The sequence below is a fragment of the Anopheles arabiensis genome, chromosome 3 (assembly GCF_016920715.1).
Source record: "Anopheles arabiensis isolate DONGOLA chromosome 3, AaraD3, whole genome shotgun sequence".
Taxonomy (NCBI): domain Eukaryota; kingdom Metazoa; phylum Arthropoda; class Insecta; order Diptera; family Culicidae; genus Anopheles; species Anopheles arabiensis.
Window position 1 is genome coordinate 78,040,319 of NC_053518.1, and position 27,716 is coordinate 78,068,034.

The window sequence follows — 27,716 nt, forward strand, 5'->3', positions numbered from 1 at the left end:
TTGTTATGTGAAGTTATAGTCATCAAACAAAACTGAGTACAATAAATAATTATTAAAAATATAAATAAAAAAATAAATATAAATAAAAATCAAATACAGTCATTATCCGATATACGCTATCGTACGGGACCGAGCACAATAGCGTAACTCGAGATATCGCGTATAGCAAATTCCTTTGGAAAAATAGTTTACACTACCGGTTCGGTAGTGAAATATATCGCCACAGAGTTTTACAGATTTTATTCAAAACGCATTAAGAACATTAAAAAAATTCAAAAAGAGCATAAAACATTTCAAAGAATTAAAATATTTGCAAAAAACACATGAAGCTGTCAAATTTAGAGGAATCGCGTATAACGAGTATCGCGTACTGCGGATAATTGCTGCACTCTTTTGTAATGTCCTTAAAATAGTTTCATGATTTTTTCAAATTGACTGTGTTAGGTTATAGAGAAATATACAATTTGAGTTAAGTTTGATTGTGATATTAAAACATCAGAAATTCAATTCAAATACTTTTAGTTTAGTGCACATCGCAGTTTGTTGGCCTAACACAAAACAAAAAATTTATAATTATTTTACGAGTAAAAGTGAACGTATTCACAAACGTGTTCCAGAAGGAAAATCCATGTTTTAAATAAAGCCACCTGGACGTTGCACATTTTTTAAATTTTGTCGATGAAAACTGACATCGCTCCCATCGAACTATCCTACCCCCGTACCATACGCCACCGGGCGAAATGTCAGCGCGCTGTCAATTGACGGCGTTTTTTTTCTACCCCATTGTTGCAGTGCAGCTAAAACTATCGCGTTTCGACGACCCGCAAGCAGTTGGGAGGGAATTTGCGTGGTGTTTTTTGCAAGGTTTCTGGATAGATTCTTCATCAATCCATCCGTCTGCGTTGCGTATCGTGCGGCTCGACAAAAAGGAATCAGTAAAGGCACGGAATCAGAGCCTGTATCGTAACGCCCCGTTTGGAAGAGAGGAACGATGTACACCGCGCAAAGCTGAAGTGGGAAAGTGGAAAACAAAAAAGCAATAAAAAAGAACCTGGCACCATTAAGCGTTGGGCTAAGAATGGCGATTGATGGTCGGCACTAGGAAGCAATGTACTGTAATCATTTATTAGGAACATGTAAGTAAAAGTGGTTCCGCTGTTTCCATGTTCCGTGTGTTCATATATTTTGGCATTATTTGATGTTTGTTGGTTTTTGCCTTTGCTTGTAGCATTCGAAACGAAACAAATCTATGACCCTCGATGTATCCAGCCCGATCCGACTGAGTGTGACATTGAACGTGGAAAAGCCAAAAAGGTCACAATTGCAGGCGGTTACCATTGAATTTCCTCCGGGGGACAGGGCCACCAAATTAATTGCACAACGAACCGGTTTGTAAAAAAAAAACGACGAACCGAACGAAATTATCCTGCCCGTAAGCATTTCCGGAGAACGGTCCGGCACGGTGGTTAGCACAGAGGTTTTTTTTCGTGAAACCCGTACCAAAACGCACACGCACCCAAAGCAAGGCATTTTAAAGGATTGAGGGACGCAACAGCTGCTTCAAGCTGAGGCACGTATAAAGGTAAGAGGCAAGCTTGAGATCTAGTCACCTGTGCGGTGATTGTGTTCTCACTCTATCAAGTGTACTCGTAATCTTTCGGCTGTGGTGCAAGTACTGATGAGTTTTCATCCCCTTTTTTGCTCTACTCCATTTTTCGGCCCGGGCGCGCACTAGGCAATGCCATCGGCGGTTAGTGGCGGCGGAGGAGGTCACGGCGGCGGTGGTGGTGGAGGTGGCGGTGGCGGTGGCGGCAATATGAATCCGCAGACGAACGAGGAGTGCGGCATACGGGACGTGTGGCGCCACAACCTGGACGAGGAGTTCCGCACCATACGGCTGATCGTGCAGAAGTACCATTACGTCGCGATGGACACGGAGTTCCCGGGTGTGGTCGCCCGGCCCGTCGGTGAGTTCCGGTCGTCGGCCGACTACCAGTACCAGAGCCTGCGGTGCAACGTGGACCTGCTGCGCATCATCCAGCTCGGGCTGACGTTCATGGACGACGACGGGCGCACGCCGGCCGGTTTCTCCACCTGGCAGTTTAACTTCAAGTTCAACCTGAGCGAGGACATGTACGCGCAGGACTCGATCGACCTGCTGCTCAACTCGGGCATCCAGTTCAAGAAGCACGAGGAGGACGGCATCGACCCGCAGGACTTTGCCGAGCTGCTGATGACGTCCGGCATCGTGCTGATGGACAACATCAAGTGGCTCAGCTTCCACTCCGGCTACGACTTTGCCTACCTGCTGAAGCTGCTCACCGATCAGAACCTGCCGGCCGAGGAGGGCGACTTTTTCGAGCTGCTGCGGATCTACTTCCCGACCATCTACGACGTCAAGTATCTGATGAAGTCGTGCAAAAATCTCAAGGGCGGCCTGCAGGAGGTGGCCGACCAGCTGGAGCTGCGGCGGGTCGGCCCCCAGCACCAGGCCGGCTCGGACTCGCTGCTCACCGGGATGGCGTTCTTCAAGATGCGAGAGGTACATAGCAGCGGTTGCTTTGCAATCGTCACCGACCACAGCGCCGGTGACGCGAAGCACGGTGACAGCCCGAACCGTAGCCGCAACAGTAGCGGCATCGGTAGCTTTGAGTGCACCTGTGCCGATCGGTACGAGCGTTGCCTGCGCCAGTCGCTGCATCACATCGATACGCGGCTGAAGTGCCACCGCAAGCCGGAAGACTAGAAGTGGTGGTGGTGGTGGTGGGTGATGAGGGCAGATAGGAGATGGGAGGAGGAACAAAGCGGGGAACACATCCCCAGCCAAGCGGATAGCTTGCCTTCGCATACGCTACAACCGATCACGGTATTTTACAGCGGTTTTGCGCGACATGTGGCTGTGTACGGGCCGGGGGCGAACTGTGGCGCGTGTAGGCCAATTTAGACAGTGCAATAGTGTACAGTTGGTTGCAGTGTGGCATTTGGTTGAGCTCGGTGAAGGTCCCATGCGAAGAGTAGACTATACAGGGTTATCCAGGGGTTCTCGTAGTTGTGGGACACTTGCTTAACTCTTTCTTATGGGAAGTTTACTTCATATGATGGAAATTGGACTCTATGGCACCCTTTTCGAATAGGCTCCTTGGATTTGTTCCTATTGGATTTGCCCAACAAGAGTGCTATAGAGTCCAATTCCCATTATATAAAGTTCATTTCACAAAGAAAGAGTCAATAAAGTGTCCCACAGCTGGAACTCCTGGAAAACCCTGTAATTCACAGCGCCACACAGTTCCTTAGCTCGCTCTCGATGCCGCTCCGTCCCTTGCTGGCCGCGTGATGTGAGCAAGGGTCAGTCGGCAATATGATAACTGAGACAGGTTCTCCGTATTGATGCGTTGTGGTGTTTTGGGTTTAAATTTTGAGTTCCTTACTCCTAGCCGCAAGAAGAGATAGAGAGAAGGAGACACAGGATCGTGTGGATGAAACGTGTAGGAAATGGAATGTTGTTGAATTTATCGAACTTTGGAATAGAATTTATATTTAAACCGGCTGCCAGCACAGCCGCAAGCAATGCAATTCGCGTGTTATTTTCCTGCCCTGCGGCTCTCATCCACAACCAGCAAGTAGTAGGGATTAATCGGTGGGACATCCAAGGGGCAGGCGGGCAGAAAACCTCACACCTCATGGTAGTAGCACTTTGTATTCACTATTTGTCTCTTTTTTTTTCTTTCTTTCTCTCTTTCCCTGCCGGTTTTGCGCGAAAACCCACACCGGACGCGTAGATGTTCTTTGAGGACAATATTGACAATGCCAAGTACTGTGGGCATCTGTACGGGCTCGGCACATCCTTCGTCGCGAACGGCAACAATTCGGCACCGGGCGGTGGTGGAAGCGGCGGCGGTGGTGGTGCCGGCAGCGGCGGCAACAGCGGTACGGGTGGATCGGGCGGCACCGGCGGTGGTGCTTCCTCCGGCACGGGCGGCAACAGCGGCAACAGCAACACGACCGGAGGCAACAGCGCAAACAACAACAGCAATAGTACGCAATTAAGCTATTTATTCCTTCCTTCCCTCCTTCCCGCACTCGATACTCCAGATCACTGTTACTCTATCCCTCTCTTTCTCTCTCTCTCTCTCTTTCGAACTCTCTATCTCCTCCCCCGTTTGACCGTTTTTGAGCTAGTTTGAGCCATTGGTTTGCGTTAAAACAGACACTTCTTCTCGTTGGTTTGTGAACATGCGATTTAGATCGTACTATTTCTTGCAGGTAAACCGGAGCGGTAGAGCCAGCCAGGAGAGGGGAATGGAACCGTGTCTAGGAGGCGCACAATCCCATAACCCACAGCACGGCACACCCGTGATTGAGGAGCAGTCTCTATGTTTTTCGCGGATTCGATCAGCGCTGGATTCGAACAACGTGTGCCGGTCATCAGCCATCCCTTGTTGCGTCGTGGTCGTGCGCAGGAACGAGCGTTTCCGGGTTGGATTGGCTTCCAGCGAATTGTTAAAAAATCCTTCCCTGTCCACACACACATACACCGCTTGGGAGTGATTGTTGCTGCAGACGAACCGATTACGATAAGACATACAAAGTTTACGACCTTGACCCTTTGCAAAGTGATTAAGTGTAGAAAATGGGAAAAATTCAGCAGGTGTAATAATAATAAAAAAAACCACATACACAGTTGTCAACTACCGTTTTGAAGTCATTTTAGAATTGAAATGGGTGCTAAAGCGTGGTTTATGAGGTCTGGATCCTTTGTCTCGGGTAAAATATTACTGGCTTCGCTGGACTCGACAGATGGGTTGAAGCCGCTCGTGCTATATTTAAAGACTGGTTGCCCCGTTCAGTGTCTGTAGTAGTGATGGGTAAAGTTGGCAACAATCCGGAGTCGACTCCGATACTATTCCGATAATTTCCAAACCGACTCCGGAAGGTAGGTCCGCCCAGCATTATCCGGAGTCGTTAGGAATCGTCCGCAGTCGTTAGAAGTCGTTAGGAGTCGTTCAGAGTCGAAGTCTGGAGTCGTCTGGAGGCGTCTGGAGTCGTTTGGAGTCAGCCGGAGTCGTTAGGAGTCTGAATCATCCCGTCTGGAATCGTCGGAGTCGTCCGAAATCGTCCGAAGTCGTTCGGAGTCATTCGGAGTCGTCCAGAGTCGATCGGAATCGGAGTCGATCGGAGTCAACACGAGTGCAATGTGCTTGTGATCAGGCATTTCATTTCGTTGTGTTTTTCGTCTTTCACTTTGCGCGAGCACTTCTTATACAGGCCTTTGTTTCGAAGGCTGACTCTGGCCGACTCTGACTCCAACCGATTCCGGATGACTCCGAACGACTCCGGACGACTCCGGACGACTCCGAACGATTTGGGACGACTCCGAAAACTCCAGACGAATCGGAATGATACAGACTCCTAACGACTCCGGCCGAATCCGAACAACTCCGGGTAAATCCGAACAACTTCGGGCGACTCCAAACAACTCCAAACGACTCTGGACAACTCCGGACGACTCTGGACGATTCCGGACAACTCCGACTAGTGGTTCCCATTTTGATGGAGACGGAATCGGGCTAAGAATAGCCAATAGACAAAAATTGATGACTATGAAAAAATTGCAAAAATTAAATACGCTGTTAAAAATTTCGTCAAACATTGGTGAGTTTGAGGTCAAATTAGGGGAAAAGATCGTTACAAAAACCTCTCTATTGATTTAACATTCATCACTAAACTAAAGTTATAATAAATAAAACTGAGGAGTGTGGAATACATATCACATTATAAAATAATTTAAATATTCTTTGCTACATACGGAAGGATTTACACGTGGATTGTTGATTACAAAATGGTCCGTGGATTTTACAAAATAGGAATAAAAAAATGAGTTTTTCGAAAGATTGGTCGGTGTCAGTGTCGTGGTAAAAGTATTGCTTAGTCAACAATTTGACTTGATTCCATTCGGGGCTTCTATCTCTCTCTCCATTTCATTCATATTTGCAATTGGTTTGTTATGCTGATTGGCCAAACGTTAGGCTTTACCGGACACCGATTTGCCTGCCTGTGTTGCTTTGATCTGGGAGCTGATTTCTGAGACTAATTGGCATGCACCGCTGCACCGGGTGGTATCCCTGGTAACCACAGGCTGTGCGCTTGCCGCCACCTCTCATCCGCCGGCAGCTCTCATTAGACTCATCCAATTAGTGTACTGCACCCGGGACTGTACGAGCCTATATACGTTTTGGGAATACACTCACATACACAGTATAAAGTATGGAGCACAAATTACAAACAACATCCGTTTATCCCATCACTCCGCTTAATGGGTTTTTCATGTTTTACCTTTACACCGGCGTAGTTTTTCGCGCTCGATTGTATGCCACGGGATGACGCATCAGGCATGCTTTAGCGTGATTCGATTTACCGAACGCGCTGGAAAACCCCTTTTATCGAGCACCCACAGCAATTGGTGCGGCGTGTGTCAATTCGCATTGAAACTAATAGAACTCAACGCACGCGCCGTATTGCGTGAGTTGATGGGACATTTTACTATTTAAAAAATGGAACAAAATAACTGCTATTCTGCTTTACGAAATGGCACCCAATGGTGATTGGTTTGCCAAATTGACTTACACAGTGTTGAGAGACGGTGCTAGGAGAAATCTTAATAACATGGGGAACCTATTTTGTACGACCAATGTGTTGCGCGTGTGTCAAGGCGCTGTACATAATTAGTAATGCCTTTTCGCAAACAAACACCCGAACAAAACTGGCTCGTGGCAATCCATGGGACCGAGGCGCGTGGTGTTTGTTAATTGTTTCGCACACGAAAGCAAAACTAACCATTATGGTTGTGAGATTGTTCGGGTCGATAAGTGTTCTGTTTGAAATTCTATTAAGAAAGATGCTTGTTAAGATAGTAGTGAGCTGGAATGAGTGATAGAATGAATGATGTGCTTCATTGGACCGTTTGTGGACTGATGGAATTTATTACAGTGAACCCTCTCTTATTTGAGAGGCGATGGGACTGTCGAATAAGAGGGGTTTTCAAATTACAGAGGTGGAAAGTGAATGAAAGGTCCATCCAAACAAGAAAGAGACAGAACATTTAGTATGCAGCCTTAACTGTTGCTATAGGAAACTGCGAACAGGATTGCCAATTTGAGCATACATCATTCAATAACCATGGCAACACCATACACAAATACACCTTTTTCCATCTACGTTCGAATCTCGTGCCATTTGCATCGAATCGCAAACTGCCTGCTTCGAATCGCATGCCACTACGATTGAATGCGTGCTACCATAGTTGATTCGCGTGCCAGTACGGTTGAATCACGTTCCACTTTGGTCGAATCATATGCCACTACGATCGAATCGTGTGCCGCTACCATTGGGTTTCTGAAAGCAAGAGCATAGTAAACGGTTTGTTTACGTTTGAAAGCTGTTTCTTTCTTCGCCGACGGCATTTAGTTTGTAAAATACTAATAAAAGGGAATTCTCTGATTATAGGTAAATCACGAATATTGGTTCAAACCATGGATTTTACCATCAACAACGAACACCGAATATAAGTTGAAAACAAGGATTTTACCATCAACAAAGGACCATGGTTTGAACCAATATTCGTGATTTACCTATAATCAGAGAATTCCCTTTTATTAGTATTTTACAAACTAAATGCCGTCGGCGAAGAAAGAAACAGCTTTCAAACGTAAACAAACCGTTTACTATGCGCTTGCTTTCAGAAATCCAATGGTAGCGGCACACGATTCGATCGTAGTGGCATATGATTCGACCAAAGTGGAACGCGATTCGACCGTACTGGCACGCGATTCAACCATGGTTGCACGCATTCGATCGTAGTGGCATGCGATCCGAAGCAGGCGGTTTGCGATTCGATGCAAATGGCACGAGATTCGAACGTAGATGGAAACAGGTGTAAGAGGAACACAGATTTCAGAGGTTTTCCAAATTAGAGGAACAAAAATGTACTGGAAATCAAGGGACTGTGCAAAATATTCAAATAAGAGAGGTTTCTCAAATTGGAGAGGTGTCAAATAAGAAAGGGTTCACTGTAGTTGTGTTTTCGTTTTGAACATAAAATAGTTGGCAGTGTAAGCAGTTCTTTATTGACTGCAACACTTGAATTGTTGTAAAGCGGAACTGTAACACCCGATCTGTTGTGTCGTGCACCAAGGGCGATAACGAAAGATTAAAGATAGGATTCGCCGTCAGGACGAAGGCTTTGCTTCCATAAGGAAGCCCCCGTTGGGTCAGCTCAGATACGTTCGATTATGCTGATCTTTTTAACGAATAATGCTAGTAGGCATTGATTTTCCTTTTTTTTATTTGGTGCAATAATTGTTGTTGGTCGACTGTCGCGATGCGTCCACTTACAGCAGGACATTTCTAGCAGCAGAACGCGTATGTGGTGTATGATCGATTCTAGATTTAATCTAGCAGCGTGACATGTTGTAAGGTTTCACGTTATGACGGCTATACCACAGGACTAATCGCAATCTTAGTAGTTTAGAATTTGACAATACAGAGTCTGCGGCTGACTCTGTATTGTCAAATTCTGCTTAATTCTGCTCTAATACTTATCGTATGATTAATATTTTATTTACCATTTAAAGATATGTATGCCGGTTTTGAATGCTCCATTGATGTCTCTTAAGCTAGCTCTCATTTTCAGGTAAATGTACGCTTTAGTTAAATTTAATTGATAATTTGTCAATTTCATATGAATTTAAAACAAAAAAATGCAATTTGCATTTGCAAATACTTGAGCAAACTTATAATGATTTCTACTAGGGCAAACACATACGACAAACTGACTCATACGATTTAATATAAAGTACATTATTTATTATGATCTGTTCTGTTTTTGTGTACATCTTCTGGAGGTTGATGCGTTGTTTTCCAAATATTTATTATTTAATAATTAATTATTTGAAACTGACAAAAACTGTCCAGATTAAGAGACAGTACTTCCACATATATAACTTCTATTGTATAAAGTCTGTAGTAAATTGGGGAAAGAAGACTCCAAACAAATTGATTTCAATTCATACTGTACACTCGTCCTTGTTTCAATGAAATCGAATTCTTCAATTCGGTCGATTTGAATCAAACAAAGTAAATCTACCCATTGCACATTGAAACATAGCTAGTACATGTAGGTTTCACGTTTCTGTTAAATTGTCTCATGATTCCGTACCATTTCTTCCGTTCCTTTCGAGCGGCAAGCTCCAGCTAGCATCTGCTCGGTGCGCAAAGCGGATTTCCACTTGATAAGCTGCCGTTTTCTGCGGTTTGTGCACCCTTCCCATTTGGTTGAGTTGAGTTGTAGGATGCTTGATGAGAAGACAAAGATATGCAAATCAATCATCAGCCGTGACGCTGAATACGAACGATCGTAATGGAGTTTTCTACACCGTGCGCCCCTTGAGCTTCAGAACGGCAGGTGAGAATTCGCTTCGTTAGCAGTGCTTCCTCCTTTCGATGTGGAACCTGGGTGGAGAAAACGAATTATTTATATTTTTTTCATTTAAAAAACCGAGAAAGATCTTTAAGCTTTGCCGAGAACCCGGCGAGCTGGAATGAACGCAACGAAAGGAAAAGCTTTTACATCCGATTGCGTGCAATAGAACGGTTTGGGATTAGCGAGTGTACTGTATCAAATGGGAGAAATAAAAACAAAAAAGCGAGACACCACCAGCGCGATAATGATGATTTGATGCTGGGGCTGGTAAGGGGTAAGGCCTGCTGATGTGCTAAGATAGGAGTAAGAAATTAGCTCACCTTTCATCTTTCGATTGGATGGTCGTCTGCATTGGGGTCTAATTATGACGGGTAATGGGCACGAGTTTCCGCGCAAGGTGCAATTTACTTTCCCCAGGGATTAGCCGAGGTAAGTGATGTATTTAAAGTAATTGTAACGAAGCTGGAGCATGAACAGTGCAAGATGTAAGTATGATGTGGAATGATGGGATTAATTTGTGTTCTTAACACTGGTATTTAAATAAGTTATCATTTTTTGTACGTTTTTATACCATTGCGTATGTTATTTGAGCTGGCTATTCTCTTCTTAAAATCGAAATTTCTAAGCATAAAAAACCTTTAAAGAGAACTCATTTTGGTTAGAAATGAATGTTATCAAATATTCTTCTTCTTCTTCTTCTTCTTCTTCTTCTTCTTCTTCTTCTTCTTCTTCTTCTTCTTCTTCTTCTTCTTCTTCTTCTTCTTCTTCTTCTTCTTCTTCTTCTTCTTCTTCTTCTTCTTCTTCTTCTTCTTCTTCTTCTTCTTCTTCTTCTTCTTCTTCTTCTTTATCTCATCTTTCAATCCGTTGCTTGCATTGTAAAATAAAGAAACTTATCAGCCACTTTCACAATCTCGTTCAAATTCGGGAACGATCGGAACGATTGTCAAAATGACATGAATTGGTGGTTTCATTTAATGTTTTTAAAACATTTTGTCTCGTTGTACTCATAATTGGCCAAGATACTCATGAAATAAGTTAAAGTAACCGTTGTAGCTAGGTAACTGCAAACTATCCTCGTTCGTCTTCGATCGAATTTAGGAAAGAAGCTTTTGCAAAGAATCATAATTAGATGTAGACAGTTGAAGCTAGCTAATAAAATGAACTAATAAAATGAGTCTCAATACCTTTTAAATTTGTATATGTCCATAAAAAACATTCATTGATCGAATAAATAATCGATCAAACATCCATTCAAACCATTAAAACGTAGTGCAAACAAATAACAAAAACTCTTTGATATTCACATTCTTTTTAAAAACATTCTTCAACTTTGAAGTTTCTGTGTACGTTTGAAGTCTTTAAAAAACCCCCATTCCCTCAGTTTCAGTTTAAATCGACTACTTTTGAAGCATTCCTTGGGCAAACTTTTCAAACCCGATACGACAGTGTTCCATGGACGGCATTCCACGTTCGAGCAGTTATCGTAATTCATTGCAATTTATGAACTTTAAGGCAGGTGACAAACCGCCAAGCAGCCTGCCGGAAGCGCTCCCATGTCCCAGTTATCGGCAGTTTCCTGCCTCTCGGGGCCGCTGGGGAAACTGTAGCGGACCCGAGCTGTAGCGGAAGTATGCATAAATTATTCGCTGCAAGTACAGTTTCCCCGCGGTCACGCTTCCACTAGCACAAGATGTTTCAAAGCAAACCCGTTTGAAACCCGTTCGAACCATGGCACCATGGTGTATTTTGCTCTTGTGGTAAAGGTTTGCTCTTAAAGGGGTTGCTTTTTTTCCCTTTTTACAGTGGAAGAAGAAAGAAAGATAATATTGCACTTAACATTAAACTCAGCGAACCCGCTGCTTGTACGCCTAGAGCACGTTTGGGGGAAAATAAAAGGAATGGGCTAGCCACGGTTGGCAGAAGCGAACTTAATTAAGCTTAAACGATGCACTCATTGTGACGATGACGATAATAATGATGTTGAGCAGCTAGTTTATCCCGGTGAAAGTATTTTAAAAGTTTATTTTCCGCTTCTCGTTGAACGCAAGCAAAGTGGAAATTATTGATTGAAGTTTATGCATTCCCTGCGTTTGTTGCCATTTTTTCCTGCACTCTAGATCGTGTATCACTCGGACAACCCCGGAACAAACTCGGAGTTGACCTAAAATAGTTAAATTGCTTCTGTGGAAGCCGTCAACCGCAAACCGGGACATTTTGTTGTGGTGATTTCAGCGTAACTTTGGCACTGTCCTCTTGGCAACCGGGCAACGTCGGTTCACACTGTTGGACACAAGCTAGCGAGACTTACTTCAATAACCACAATCGCGGTATCGGAAGGGTTGAGTTGTGTATTTTATTTTGCTTCCAAGCGGTGGCACTCGATGGTAGCGGGAAGCTCATTGACAAGTATGCTGTTTCCTTTTTTACTCGATGAATAATTAACGAAAGTTTTTGACACTGGCGGTAGCAACATTGAATTGCACCGGACAGAAAGTTATAACAAGGAACAAACTTACCTTGTCAGCAACTGAGTGAGCAGATTTTAAGTGATAACAGACATTGTTGACGGGTTTGCAGTGGACCATTTGTCGCTAAGGTGGGTGAGTGGATGATTGTTTCTGTATCGTGTTCTCGGTTAATTAAAATTTAGTTACTGACGATACCGACGCTTTTCGACAACGACACACAGTTGACAGTGGAGTACCAAGTAAGAACTATTCTCAGAAGTGTTCTATAGCAATATAGTTTATTAAATTTAACTACACATTCTCGAATAAAAATACTTAATTAAATAGAATGAAAGTAGGTGTCCTAGAACAGCACTAATCGCAGCTAATTAACACGTAAGTCAGCGCCGTTGTGAGTTCTGAAATGATAAATGGTCGTACCACATAAATAAATATATGAGATGATATGTGAAAATTTAGTGAATTTGGGCTCTAATGCATCAATTTACAACAGAGCGCAACAGTGTTTGACTGTAATTCATACATTTTTGACTCTAACGCACCTATTTTTGTAGCTAAGTCAACAATGTTTGAATGTTCATGATAATTTAACTAGATATTTGAGCAGATTTTCGACGGTTGGAATTTGACATCCTAAAAGCACTACAAAAACCGTGTAAGTTGATTTATTTTATATGTATTAAATGCTTACCTTTTTTTCACTCCATTACAGGGTTTTCCAGAGGTTCTCATAGCTGTGGGATACTTTCTTAATTCTTTCTTATGGGCAATTATGAACATTATATGATGGAAAGTGGACTCTTTGGCACCCTTTTTGGACTGATTCATTGGAAATTCTGATTGGAATTGTCCCAAAAGGGTTCTATAGAGTCCAATTCCTATTACATTAGGTTCACTTCGTGCGAGAAAAACTCTATAAAACTCAAACAATTGGCATATTAAGAGTTATATTTTAAATTCTATCATTGAAATTATTAACTACTACACTTACATTCTTTAATTTTGAAACTATTTCAGACAGTACGTTACATGTTGTAAATAAAGCGATTGAGTCACAGTCAAAAATTGATGCATTAGAGACAAAAATGGATGTCTAAGAGGCAAAAATTGTGACACGCTGTTAAAAATTGGTTCCTTAAAGACAAAAATAGGTTAATTAGAGCCAATGTTTAGTAGCTACGACTGTAAATAGCTTCGTAATTTTATCTGTCAGTCGTTTCATCTGTTCCTACTCTGTCCAATTTTATTTCCTTGTTTTTGTTCGTCCTATCTGTTCTGTTGGGACCTGGTAAATAAAATTTGTTCTTCTCTCTCTATATATTTTTTGTTACACATTTCTTCTCTTAATTTAATTTACCCATTATTTGACTAGCTCCAATTAATTGTAGATTAGGTATAGATTTAAAATCTAGTATCTAGGTTTTAATTATACGGTTATGTAATTGTGTAGCCCTTGAAGCAAACAATTTCAATTGATAAATAAATAAAATAAATTAATAAATATCCTATCTTCATTACATGCCCTGGTTATTACTTGGATAAGAACAAAGTCGTTTGCTTCATTATTCCCTGCAATTGGACTAAGTATATGAACATTCCTTAAGCATAAAGTTAAAGATAACAGGAGTAATCTTCAGATAGTATAACATCAGTAAATGATAATCACCTAACCACAGAATGGCATAACTTTAAGAAGACGCGTGTGAACTTTATTAGAGCAAATCATTGATGGTTTTTGTGTTTTGTTTTAAAATGAAATTACGGTGCTTGCTCTAACAATCAGCGCTCACGATTGCACATCACATCGTTTCGGACGAAAGTGATTTATGAATATTGCATTAGAGCATTTCCCGGAATACTTTAATGTGAAACACCACTCTACGTTACTCTAACTAGTAACGGTCTCGTAGTACAGTCGTCAACTCGTACGACTTAACAACATGCCCGTCATGGGTTCAATCCCCAAATAGACCGCGCCGCCATACGTAGGACTGACTATTCTGCTATGGGGGGGAATCAATTAGTCACTGAAAGCCAAGGCCACTAGTGGGTACAGGCAGGCCTTGACCGACATCGGTTGTTGAGCCAAAGAAGAAGAAGAAACACCGCTCTTCCGAATACGGTTTTATTATTTCACACTACAGAATAGCTTAATGTTCAGCAAACAGCAATTAAACAACTCCGCACTGAATGTGTTCCATTCCATGGAAAGTAATAATCAAGCGGAAAATACATTCCTCACATAAAATGTCATTATAAGGCGTGCAGATAATGGTGGTCCCGCTATCGGAATGTGTTGTGTCCCCTGACCTGCTTTCGATTATTGTTCCGGCCACACCACATCACCACACCTCCAGAAAGGACAGTTATGTTTTTTCTTATTTTCTTTGGCGATCGTTTGGCATTTTTGGCTGCGTCACGTTGTTTACCTCCCGGTAGACTAATCACAATTTAAATGGTTGTGCCGTCGTTGGTGTGTCCCGCAAGGAGGTTTTTTTTTCTTTTTCGGCGGCATCATGCATCGTGAAACCGGTCTTTTACCGACGTGGCTCATCGTCGTTCGTTTGCTCGTGTCGTTTGAAGACATTAAAGTCAAATCGACGAACGTAGTTCGGGCGCCCAACGTGCGCCGATGGCAGAAATGAGAAAGAAAGCTGTCTACGTTAGCGATTTACGATAAAGTTGTCTTCATTTGCACACTCCCTCTGGCTGTTCCTTCTATATTTTGCTTCGGTGTAGGCCGCTTTCGGTGGCCGAACGATTGTGATGTGTTCACTTCGGATGGGAGAAAGGAGGTTTGGAGGGGAAAGGGGAAGACAAAATCGAAAAATATAGCTTGTCGATACGATGTCATTCCAATCGATTACCGGGCACTGGGCGTCTCCATCGGGGCGGAGGATGAGCTTTTTGGTTTGCTCGTGCTAGAGAAAGGTTGTGCAACAGCAAGAATGGAACGGAGTTAGTAAATGTGGTATAGATAAAAAAAGTGGAGGTCATTTTTATTTACATTATGTTGGTTAAAGAATGTTACAATGTGGTTAAAATAAGCATGAATTAAAGCTATTGCGCTGACGGTATTTGCTAACGAAAAGAGAGACAGAAACGTTGGTTTATAATTTTTAGTTCTTATGAATGTAGTAATGCCTTCTTTTTCTTTGGTAAAATGACCGAATGGACTTGACTATTAGTGACTTATTGATTACCGATAGCATGAGAGCGGTCCAATGGTACAGTTGTCAACTCGAACGACTCGATTACATCCCCGTCATGGGTTCAAGCCTACAAGGGATCGTCCCCCGTAGCAAGGATTGACTATCCGGCTGTATGGTAATGAATTAAGTCTCGAAAGCCTGTATAGGCCAGCATGTCCACGTAGGACGTTACGCCTAGTAGAAGAAGCGTGATAGTAAGTTATACGTATGGAGCTAATAGAACTATTGATAGAAAATACAAATGGAAGCAATATGTCTGTGCAATACAGTGGAGATATCTAAATTTTTCAAACAAAGAATCAATTTCGATATTCTATATTTTTTTTGAATGTTTTTTAACTAATTGTATATAATCTGCATAGTCTTTATCTGTGGTCCTATATTTTAAATGTTTATTAATTTTATTCATTTAGTATGTGGTTTCCGTGGCTGACAAACATCACATTACACTAGTCGCTCTTTAACTAAGAGTTCCTTTTTAAGACCAAGCCTAAAACTTATTAAAGGATGATTATTGGACGATTGAATAAATTATTGATAATTAATATATTTTATCAAAATAATATTGTTAATAACTATAAATGATCGATTCGATTAGACATTGTTGTTTGCTCTAGTTCCTGACACAGAAGGCCACGAATAATGTTGAGTTTTATTTGCCAACGTGTGCCACTGATCGGGCCTTTTCATGAAGTAAAAATTATGAAAACCCCTGTTCAGAAGCAACAAATATATTTTTATAAAAAGGTACACTAGGCTATACACTAGGCACATCGATCAATTACACCAAAACACCAAAATCAAAGGACAGTTTCTTAAGATTCTGTTAGGATTCCGTACACATTGGCGAGGGATAATAAGGCAGAAGTTTTATTGTCACTAACCAATACTTGGAAAACAAACAAACAGTAGGCAATTAGTCGCCTATTATCTAAAATTTCCAGACAAAACAACTGACAGGGGGGCTTTAGAAAGGAATAATGTCAGTATTAAATTTTTTTTTAATTTTTTCTTCTTCCTGTCAACTCTGATTTCTTGTGTAGGGAACCAGGGTACTGGACGCATATCCATTTATTGGATACAAAAGGGCCCAAATTCCTCATAAATAGAGCAACTGTCCTAAAAAAAAGATAAAATTAGTCGTAAAAAATCTACTTATCTTTGTATAATGCCTATCGTCCAATTGGTTGTAGCAATCACAATCTTATGTCATTCTTTGTATATGAACAGCTTTGTTTTACATCCATTTTCTGTTACTTGTGTCAATATTACAAGAGTTGAAAAAATTAAAGCTTTGCCTCTCGTTCTGCCTCTGAAGGGTCCACTGTGTTCCGCTATCGATAATAGCAATAGAAAGCTAAACATTCATCAAAATCAAACATTTTTAAATCTTTCCTTCCCCTCAATGAATCCTCCCAATCGCTCCTATCTGTTTACGAAATTTGATAAGCCAATCGGCGGCACAATAACATCGCACATCTCATGACAATTGAGATGATTTTCCTGGAAAAGCCAACATTTCTTAAACATTTGCTCGGAAGCCGAGCCCGGCCACACCACTCGCTTCCCCGCTCTCTCGGCGGGCTTGTGCAAATATTTGAACGACCCTTACCAGTGACCTAGCGGCTCACGGTATCGGTCTTGAGGTTTGCAGCCTCCAGCCCACCCTCATCCTCCGGACAAGTGTCGGACAAAATCTCGTGGGAAAACTTTCGCTTTCAAGGAACGAAAGGCGCTGGTTTCTGTTGTAGCAAAGCATACTTTTGCAGTGAAACAGGAATGGGAAAAGAACATTTTGCTTTGCTCCGGACCAGCTCAGCTACCCTTTTGTTACACGTTAGTTTGGATTCAATTTCCTGGCTTTTGCCTCTTCCCCCCAGCTACAACCATTGAATTGTGACAAAATATCCACGAGATCGAAGTTCTAATAAGCGTTCAATGAAGGTAGGATTCCGTTTCACGTGGGAAGCAATTATTTATTGCCCACCAAATCGTACCCACATCGCACATCACACTCGGTCGCCGTTGGGGTATCGATTTCGGATACTTTCCCCGGCCCTATTTTGTGAATCCCCGTTGACGAAGGGTATCGTGCGTGCGTCCTTTCACAGAACCAGCAAGATGTATCGAAGGAGGCGCTTTAAAGCTACATTAAAGTGGTTTCCGTTGTTGCGGCACTGTACCATCATGGCACTCCAATATGGCAGCATCTTTGGTTTCTCTAGGCTCTAGGCTTGGTCGGACGAGAGTCGAGCGTACCTTTTTCGCTACAGATGATGAAGCCTTTTGAATATTTATGATCACATTACACGATAACGGACGGTGGCGCCCGGATACACCGTGATGGATTGCTGCGCTTGAGATTTTAGCCGTACAGAGATTTTGTGCTCTCGGTCCAATCGGTGGTGATTGATTTTTAGCATCACGTAGCAGGCAGCGCAAAAGTTGCTTCCATCGGTGTAAGACGTGGAGTGGCGATCATACGCGTAAATGTTTGCAGCCCGTCGGCACGCACCGTGTAGACGTGGACGGGTTTCTTCATGGGTGATGGGTGAAATTGGTGTCGATTACGCTCGCGCAGGCAATATGTTTGGTATGATGGCGTTCTTTTTGCTGTGAAGATTGCAATAACAGATGAAGAGTCACGATTTTTTGCAGGCGAAAATAGATAATAAGCATGTGAGTGTACAACCATGTTCGATACTAAGTGATAGGAAGGGGAATTATTGATTCAGTAGTGATGGCTTAGCCGTATCGCTCCGATGTATTGCGTATTTATTGCAGTAGAAATATTCCAGCGTTTGGATTTAAACCTATGAAAAAAATTGTGGAGATAATTAAATTGTGTAACAAATCATAAGTTTTAACTGTGTTGAATCACGAAATGTAATCAAATGTTTAATTTTATGCCGGATAAATGGACGGATAAGATTTTGGAGTTTAGTTGGTGCTTGTACAAATGTTGAAGATTTACAACAAATGATTGAATTCCCGAATAAGGTTGCTTACACTAATTCGATGAATAATTTGTTCGTTGCTATAATAAAATATACATTTAATGCATTTTTAAGCTTTATTTAGTTGCATTTTGAATTAATACTTATTCCCAACAAGAAAAGTCTTCCAAAGGAGTTGGCACTCCGTCAACATCTCAGAAGTGATCTTTGATATCATATGATTTAAAAAAAATGTACGCAAAAGCAGTCATAAAGACAGTCCACGAACAGGACAAAATTATGGTTTAGAAGACGATTAGAAAGAGAAAAAAGATTTTTAAAGAGCCGACATACGAATAATAATCGGAATGTAATGTGAAATCGACACAAGCTTACCTCCGAATCTTTAGCATAACTGTTTGCTATTAAAACTAGTTTTATTTTATCAAAATATAATAAGAGTTGATAAATGATGGCATAAATTACCTTAAAATTGAAGAAAGTAGTATCTTTCAAATAAACGTGCTATGAAACTTTAAAAATTTTCTAATGCACCACAATTATTGCACAAACACTGGTCCAACTCGGAACAAATGCAAGGCAATTGCCAGTGGTAAATCATAAACAGTGGTGAAAGGATGCAGAAAACTCGGTCAATGCACAAGCACAAGAGGAAGTATCTTATTTCCGCTGCGGTTAAGGGGACTGGTGCGTTTAAAAATACTTAAAAATAGCACCATAAGAGGGAGCCGCTCGTTATCGTACGGTGAAGAATAAAATCAATTGTAATGAAATTTCGTTCGATCGATCGTGATTGATTTTTTATCGAAAAAGGGCATGGGGTTTTTGTAAGGTATTTTGTGGTGCAAGAAAATGAAATGCAGAAAAACAAAGCCCCCAAGCAGCGGGTTCAAAATGTGCTGATGCAAAGGTCACGCAAACACTGACGAAACATCGTCCTTGGTGCACCTGGGCCATTAAATGGGATTAGATTCCCTTTGGATGTAGAATTTTTGATCAAATGTTGATGGCTAGCAAAGGTGCAAGGCAAAGGCTTACGGTGAAAGCGTTTCACGACATCCTGTGCAAGTGAACACAGGTCTCAACCCACCGTCAAACCGGTTGTCCCAGTTTATGGCAAGCAGCAAGCAGCAAAGTGATAGTAAAGCGTTCTCGCTACTTCTTCGAAAATTTGATCGAAAATTGGATTTTGATTGAAGTAGGTGGATAGGGTGGCAAGCAGGCAAGTAGGTTGACAAATGAAGTAGGCAGAACACGGGAACGAGCGCTAAGGGCACAGGGAGGAAGGCAAAAACGGTTGCAGAAAGATGAAAAACGATCATAAAACTGGTTGCGTCCCAGCGCGTACTACTAAAGCAACATCAGAGGGGATAAGGTATGGCATAGAAGCATAAGAAAAACGCACCACAAACGACAAGGAAAGACAGTGAAATGTCAATATTAATTTTCTGTTCTAAAAGTGAAAACACAGAAGCGCGAGATGAAAGGGAGAAAGTTGTTCGATGAGGTTTAAATACGAAATCAACTTTACAGTAACGCACCGGCCGGGTGGTAGCGGATATTTATGTGGTGGTTTTATGGCAATTCATAAATATATATAATGCGTTAATCGTTTAAGTTCAAACTGCAGCTGAGCAATTCAAAGTAAATGGGGAATAACGTTTACAATACAAACGTTTGCAGCAGCTGGGCTGTCTGGGCGTACATTTTTACCTTTTACCTTTAATTGGACCATTCAATCTTTAATCAAGACCTATCCATTTTTCATCGAAAATGGGTTTTCTCCTGGATCTTAATCGAACATTTGTATCGGAACTCTGGATTGGTATTGGTGAGTTCAATTGAAATGCTTTTATTCCTTTTTATACCTTGAATTGCTGTGGCTCAAAGTGGAGATTGCTTTATGTAGGTAATAATGAAACCGTTAGCAATATCAATTTATAACATTCACAGCGTGAGCGGGCCATGATGTTTGTGGCACGTTTGTGGAAAGCTCATTCCATTTCACGTTTAATATTAAAGGAAATTGGAATTAAAGTAACGGGGAGCAAACATTTAATAAATCAATTCAACGAAGTAATAATGAAAAATTGAAAATAAATTTTGGTCGATGCTTTTTTCAGTTCTAAAATGAAAGGAAAATATTTTTCATTTCGTTCCATTTTCCATGAATCTACTATCACATGAATTATGAAAGAATACAGATCGATAAAAAATTCAATCAAAAGAGCAAAAGTTGGTAAGTAATTAAGATGTCCTGTTTTATGCAATATTTAATGCAACTGGGCTCATCTATAAATTACGTATTGTATTTCATTTGATGGGGAGTGAGGATGGTTTGTACCTGTTTTATATGTTACACAGTAGTTACAATCTAATACACTCCAATTTAAAGCTTTCAGAGGAGAACAACCCTTATTTAATGCGTTACGTAATTTATGGATATTGCTATAACAACGTTTACACTACTAAAGCATGTTGAAATTGTCGATTTATGTTTAAAGATACGTTTGATTGACTGGTTCATTCTCCTGTTACTGACAAAGTATGACTGAATGTGAATGTTGAAGTAAAGATACGGCATAACTAACTATGATCATAGTACTTCAATGCATTTTCACTCAGTATTGAGGAATCCTTTAATTGAAAGCTGCAAATATACCCAATGAAGTAATTACAATCATTATTAACTTATTGTATTGTTAAACTAAAAACAAAAACACACCGACGTAGCTCCTTGAAGAACATTTCGCCCAACACGTAGACACCGTTTGGCCCCACCTTACTTTACCACTGTTTTTATGCGCTTTTTTTTGCCCCTCCGGAAGCTATCTTCGTTCGTTTCGGAAGCAAAAACATTACCGACAGGGAGTCACTTCCAATCAATGAAGTTGTCACAATCGGAGCACTGGCAAAGGCGGGAAACAGTAGCAAACAAATGCGTACACAATTTGTCTCCATTAGTCTACTGCTGCCTTGCTTGCTTCCGGTGCGTTTGTGTGTAAGCTCGAGGGGAACGAAAACTGCACCCAACGACGACCGAACGACAGTACGCTGTCGGGGTAAAGCCTTATCGTCTTACCGGTTGACATAGGAAAAGTTTGTACCCTGCCTTGGGAGGGTGTGTCTACCAGGCGGGAATGCTTTCGAGCATTTCCGGAGTTGTAGCTTTCGTGCGCTGGAATTTGTAACGTTTGTCCCAATCGGCCATGGAAACTATCGCTGGAAAGAAGTGTTGTCAACCCTGTATAACTATAGCCGTCAAGCGTTGGACGTTATTTGATTTGTGTGTTTGATTGTGCCGGTTTTGATGAGATTAGCCCGGCTGATCAAATAATTTTTCGTTTGTGTTACTTTAGCTGTGTTGTTTTGCAGAAAAACAGATGTTATATTCTCAACGTTATTAAAGACCTGTTTAGATCGATGAGTCGATGTTCGAAGGATAAGTCGTTGCATTCATCTGTACATCAACATTTTTTTTTTTTAAATATTTTCTCAACAGTTCTTTCTCAGCGAACAGGTCTTTTTCAACTATTCTTTCATATTAATTGCTATCCCTGCTTCGGTAGCAGAGATGTTCCAATACAAGTATCTAGATCTAGGTATGAAACAGACAATGAACATCTTAAAGTTTAGTTTTGAGCATATAGTTTCCCGAATGATGTCTTTAAGTAATTGCATGTAAAATTATACAAACATACAATAATTGATGGTAATGTTACACAAAATGTGATCGATTTTTTAATAATTAATTAATAATTATATTTTTAATAAAATGCTGAAACAATGACACTGAAGAAAATGCCATAATTTGGTTCTGGTTGCAATACTTGACAATACTTGAGCATGAAAGCTGAAAATTGCTATTTTTCCAATTTCGCTACTGTTCGACAAGCGATAGCTAAACCAATTAACTTATATCCCTAATAAAATCGATTCAATTTGTAAGCAAATAACTAATTAATGGCTTTGGTAAGCTAAGTTCCCGATGGCGTATACTATTACTCTGTGGGGGTTTGAGTGTAGTTTGGTCCATACCGTCCTTGAATCGGTTCCCTGTTGCTTCAAAACCTCAACTTTCTATCCGAACTGCTCCTGCACGGTGACAGGCTGTTCGAAGGAATGGTGACCAAAGAAGAAACGATAGTCCACCTTCTACAAGTTATGCAAGAACGTTGCGTACCCAGAGCCAGAGCCACGGTCGCCGTTTGCACGGTGACAGAAGCCCTATGATGAAAACACTGCTAGCATAAAGATAAACACAGGAAACACACACACTGGCTAGCCAGCTTACCGACTGCGGAGTGTGACGTGCTTTGCAGTAGAACCTTCCTCTATGAGTTTGCTCTTCCGCTTGCGACACAGGAGATAGAATATGGATTTTATAAATCCACCGAGTTAACTCGAACGGTACATTCACGAAACGGATTTGATGCAAGCTCGGCAGGACCCATCCGCCTTTTACAGCACGTGACTGAGGATCTTGGTGAGCGGAACAGTCTGTGTCGGTTCTTTCCGATACCACGCAATGCGATACGGTTCGAGAAATACTCCGCCCTTGACCTTTAGGACAGTGTGTATTTAAGAGCGGTTGCCATCCGTGAACGATTACGTCCAATTTGTGCTAAAATCTTCATCATGTTTTTACGCTTAAGAAAACACGGCGATGGAGGTGGGTGCGCTTGCGGGAAGGTACTGCTTTGTACATCGAGAGCAACGGTTGGTAGAGTGCCATTTATGCATGCAGCTGTTGACAAAGTATGGCCAGCCTGAGTATTGGAGCTTCACCGGGATGGTAAATAGGCAATTCTACATACCCGCTACACCTGCTGCTGCTGCTGCTGCTGCTGTAGAATGTTCAGGATTGATTGGATTACATTATGCAGTTGCGGTTCTACTGGATTGGAAGTTTCCGGAAAACGGGAAGACACTTTCCCTGTGTCCCTGTACTTCGAAATGGTGGTAAATATTTATTTACAGATTTGATTGTGTTTACTTACTCACAGGCATCGATCGGTGTGGCTCATTTTATATGAGCGCTGCCTCGCTAAGCGATAACATCGTACCGAGGAGGGAAAAGCTTCCCCACGCTCGCTCGCAGTAAGCTGTGAAATCGATTAATCTGTAACGATGTTGACAACCTGTCGGAAGTTTAATGAACCGGAAGGTACATTTTTGCACACCGAGCATAAATTGTAGCGTCAATGTATTCGTTTCATTGTAGCGATGCCCTACTCTGGGTGATGAGGGTGATTTGCAAATTGCGGGAATACGCGGGTTTTGTAATTCTGCGTGGGTGTGTTTCGGAACCAGCCCAGCGGTTTGCATGCCGAGAAGAGAGTAGTATTGTTTTTATTTTCCTTTTCAGAGATATTTGTCTTCATAATGGAAGTTTTTGCTTGAGAGACATTCAAAAGAATGCTTTTGTATTGTTATGAAATTAATATGAAATGAAAGCGATATTACATAGAAAACCCCAACTTGTGAGAGCTTCGAGGTAACAAGCTTACCGTTCGTTACGTACGTTACAGCTGATACAGCGTTACACGTGTCGGAAGAATCGATCAATTTCTTCTATCCAACTTTCCCGAACGGTTTATGTTTTGTGCAGGTGAACTTTTTAATCTTTGTCATTCGTCATAGAACTGCAGCCATTATATGACAGGGCTGGGGCTGGAGTTGCTTCTAATAAAAAGTTTCTTCCGTCCGCACATTGAAGCCCCACATTGCGAGCGAGAGTGCAGACTGCTTCCGTTGTCTGGAGGAAGCAAAATCGATAGTTCTATTGATTTTCACCACAACGTTTTTATTTTTGGTTTATTTACTACACCATCGATAATTGAATTACGGTCCAAAGTGTCATCATTCATCGGGTAGGTTGTCCTTCCTGGTTTAACACAACCGCTACAGTAGTGGACCTTTCGATGGAGGGGCGCTGTGAGTGCCCAAGGAGTGCCGGTGGGTGCGGCGACATCGGCGAACACTCACACGTACCCACTGACGGTAGCGTTCAATTGTTTTTCGACGTTTCCAAAACTCCTCTTCACTTGGACATGTGAACATTTGTCTTTACAGTCCACTTAATACTCGATAGCAAACACTCTCACACACACGCACACACGCCTTGTTGAAAAGGCTATTAAGGTGAGTTCTGGCACCAGGTTTTGGGGCACACGGGGTGAGCACGTTCCCAACAGGGGAATAGAAGTTTAGCGTGAAGGTTATCGAGTTTTCATGGTGGGATTGTCCATACCAGTAGGACACGTACCCTTAATCCCAACGGGGGATGCCTACCATGGTACGACTTTGCGAGTGTGTCAGCTGGTATGACCTAACTCGCCTAGTAGTCGTTGGGATTGGCACCACCTAACCTCAATTCCGTCATGTAGGTAAGTGTGCCCGTGTGCTCCGGAGGTCGAGGTGCGTTAGTCAGCGAAGCGATTACTCAAGTGCCCTCGGTACAATAACAGCTGTACTTTAAAGTGGTCTCCTCCCGTTTTTCGAAAAGGGGTCTGGCACACACACACACAGCCCCGGAGAGCTTAAACTGGTTTGAATTGGAATTGGATGGCCTTGTCTCGCTTGCTCGCTATATCACGATCAGGGTGTGACAGTTGAAGGTGGTTCAAGTTTACTGTTGTCAACAGTTGTACTTCAAGTTCATTACTGTGCAATCGATTGGAGATGTAATCTGTTCATGGAACGTGTAGAATTGATAGAAAGAATGAGTTTAATCGTACGTTAAACTACATTTTATATGATATTTTCATAAAGTGGATATTCATAAAGGTATATGGCTTTTTTTTGAATGCCATTGTTATACAATATTCGCAGGGAAGTATCTTTTTTGGCTCATCAACAATCTCCTTGCTTTACGCCAACCAGGAATCGGAGCACGATGCTATCAGCAGCTCAGTTGTATCAGACTAACTTTTCCCGCTTTTTAGGAGTAACTTTTTCGCCCCCGCTTATTCCGGGTGCTCCACCAGACCGGGGATATAGTCAGCAAACAATGGAGCACGATAACGTGACAAATTGAGATAACTTCCAAAGTGCTTCGACCGTTAAGAGTGTTGGAGCATTCGGGTGAGATTCAAGTAACGCGTGCATAAAAGCTAAACCCGTGAGATAGCAAAAGGGCAATGAACAAAACATCTAGTGTTTTGCTTCCGGGCGCACTAGAACTTGTCCTCCTCAGCCCCTGTCGAACGTTGGCATTTGGAGTGCCGCACTGGAGAGAAGTGTGGAAATGCCAGCCAAGCTGAAAGTTCACGATATGAATCTCACACCACAAACCTGGTGATGATTATAGAGAGTTTCGCAAGGCTTCGTTTTGTCACCGCAAAAACACGACGTAAATGGGTAAGGTCACGGCCAGGCAGGGTAGAGATCGCTCCTCTGAATCGATTTTGGATTTTCCAGGGACTCAAAGATGGGTACCAAAAGGTCGGGTGCGTATCGGGCGCCTCAAAATGCTTGACGTTGACAAATGCTTTGGCAGTGCGCACCTCGGTAACGCGCTGCTAAGCGCTCAGCTTACGCCCGGAAGTGGTTTATTCAATTTTTGCACTCCTGCAACACTCACTCACTCAAACGTATCGCGGTAGCCGTCTGTTTTTTTTTTTAAGCTGACTTGCAAACCTTCTATATATGTACGGCAGCAAACCACTTCCTGCAAAAATGCGATGCAGTGGGTGGAAAATTAATCTTCCATCCATTCCTCTGACTCTGTGTTGCGTTTTCGTTATCTCCCGTGGTTGACCTTTTGTCCGTTCTGTTGTGTGTTCTTGCGTGGGATGGGGGATGGAATGAAAGGAAGGAATAAGAAGGGGCAATGAGTTCCTTTGGGGCGATGATAAATGAATGAAGAGCACGGGGCAATGTGAAGAGTGTACTACGTGGCCGGTGGTACTGTGCGTTGTGCCTTTGATCGATTGTGCGATGTGTATGATTGGATGTGCACGAGATAGCAAATTGCCGCCCCTGCTTAGCTAACGCTCTTTATGTTGTTTTATTGGAATTCTTTGTGAAAGATTATGCTCACCGAAGCACGCTCTTCGTGGCATACACTCCGCAATCTTGCCCATTGTTCGAAATCAATCAACTTTATTGAGGAGTTTATTAGATCGTTGCTTAGAACAGGGATAGGTGCTTTGTGCGTTTTTTTTGTTGAGTACCTAGTGAAGAGCTATTTTCATTTACTTCCTACACATAAAAAGCCGACGTGACGTTTGATAGATTAATCACAATTAACACTCGAAACGCGGAATGTTCTAGATGAGCACACTAAGGACGTTCTTGTGGAAGCAGAAAATGATGACACGGATTGATATAACGAACCTCTTTGCATAAATCCAGCTCAAACAGGACGCACTAACTACAAAAGCACACAGAAACAAAGACATAAAAGGACCATCAGTAAGACCCCGACGTGTATCGCATATCCACCATTCAGGCGGACCAACCTTCGGGATCAGTTCCAGTTGGAAGGAACACACCTTCATGCTTCGGCTGTCGGTAGTACAGGTACAGGTGACGTTTGCACTGTCGCCACACGGATTAGCCACGCCAAGGCTGTCACTGTCGGGTGCAAACATCGTACTCGAGCTGATCCGTAGCGGGAACAACGTACAGAGAAGCGGGACGTTCGGCCGTGTAAGAAAGCCCACTCTCCTCCCTTCTGGATGGTGTTTGCGCTTGGGAGTTTGCCATAATACACACACACACACACACACACATAAAAAAAGCGAATCGTCCGCGTGGCCGGGACAAGGTTTTGCTCCTTTACCGTACCGTACCAAAACCAGCGTGGAACAGCGAGTTGAAATGGCAAACACAACAGCCGGTCGAACTGGAAAAGGGGGGGGGGTCTGATGTTTGAGTAGACTTTGCCACAACCACGGCTCTCCGCGGTGGTGGTCGCGGAGTGTGAGAAGATGAATGCAACCGAGGAGCTTCGGTTAAGTAAACAATTTATCTTCCAGCGTTCCTGAAGCGAACGACCGAGTTTCGATCCAGCGGTGATGGCGTCAGGAAGACTGCTGGCCCCTACTGGTGCTGTGAGGTGCGGTAGCTGGTACAAGGGACGGGAAGACGTTTCGCGGTAGGCAGCGCTAGCGAAATAGAGTAGTTTTAGTAAGCGCACGCAACGGTGTCTTGACACGAGTACGTCGATTATCTTGCTTTGTTTGGGGGGCCAGTTGGACAGTTTCGTGTGCTTTCGCTTCTTTGCACTGGCAAGACAAACAGGGAAGAGGTGAAGCATTTCGGTGGGAAGAAGATCAAACTTAACAAGGTACACCTGGGCAGGTGAACGTTCTGTTGGGGGTTGTCTTTTTGAAGCATTTCTGTTCAGTTAAAGTGTTTAAATACTCTTAAAGTCATAGAAGATATGGGTAAATGTAGTTTTTTTAAATTATTGAGTATAACTATATAATATATAATTATTTTATACAATACTGTTAGTACTTTACAAAAAACTGGATGAAGTTAAGGCGACTTATTGAAGTTATTTGCAATAAGAGGATATATTGTCTTCGTTTATCATCAATTCATTTCCATGAAAATTCATCAAAATTTACGTTATATGAAAGATACCAAG

General features: G+C 42.2%; 1 protein-coding gene across 3 annotated transcripts; it reads left to right on the forward strand.

Moving 5' to 3' along the window:
• The first annotated feature begins 780 nt into the window (after window positions 1-780).
• Window positions 781-4,688, forward strand: LOC120902691 (CCR4-NOT transcription complex subunit 7). Of its 3 annotated transcripts, none has more exons than XM_040311654.1 (5): window positions 781-1,136; window positions 1,229-1,582; window positions 1,736-2,542; window positions 3,780-4,035; window positions 4,245-4,688. In XM_040311654.1, the coding sequence occupies exons 3-5, from the start codon at window positions 1,739-1,741 to the stop codon at window positions 4,265-4,267; spliced, it is 1,083 nt and encodes a 360-aa protein (XP_040167588.1). In that variant the 5' UTR covers window positions 781-1,136; window positions 1,229-1,582; window positions 1,736-1,738; the 3' UTR covers window positions 4,268-4,688. The 3 variants fall into 3 exon arrangements, with proteins under 3 accessions (XP_040167588.1, XP_040167589.1, XP_040167590.1); XM_040311655.1 differs by having other exon boundaries at window positions 4,264-4,688; XM_040311656.1 differs by having other exon boundaries at window positions 4,180-4,279.
• The last annotated feature ends 23,028 nt before the right edge of the window (window positions 4,689-27,716 follow it).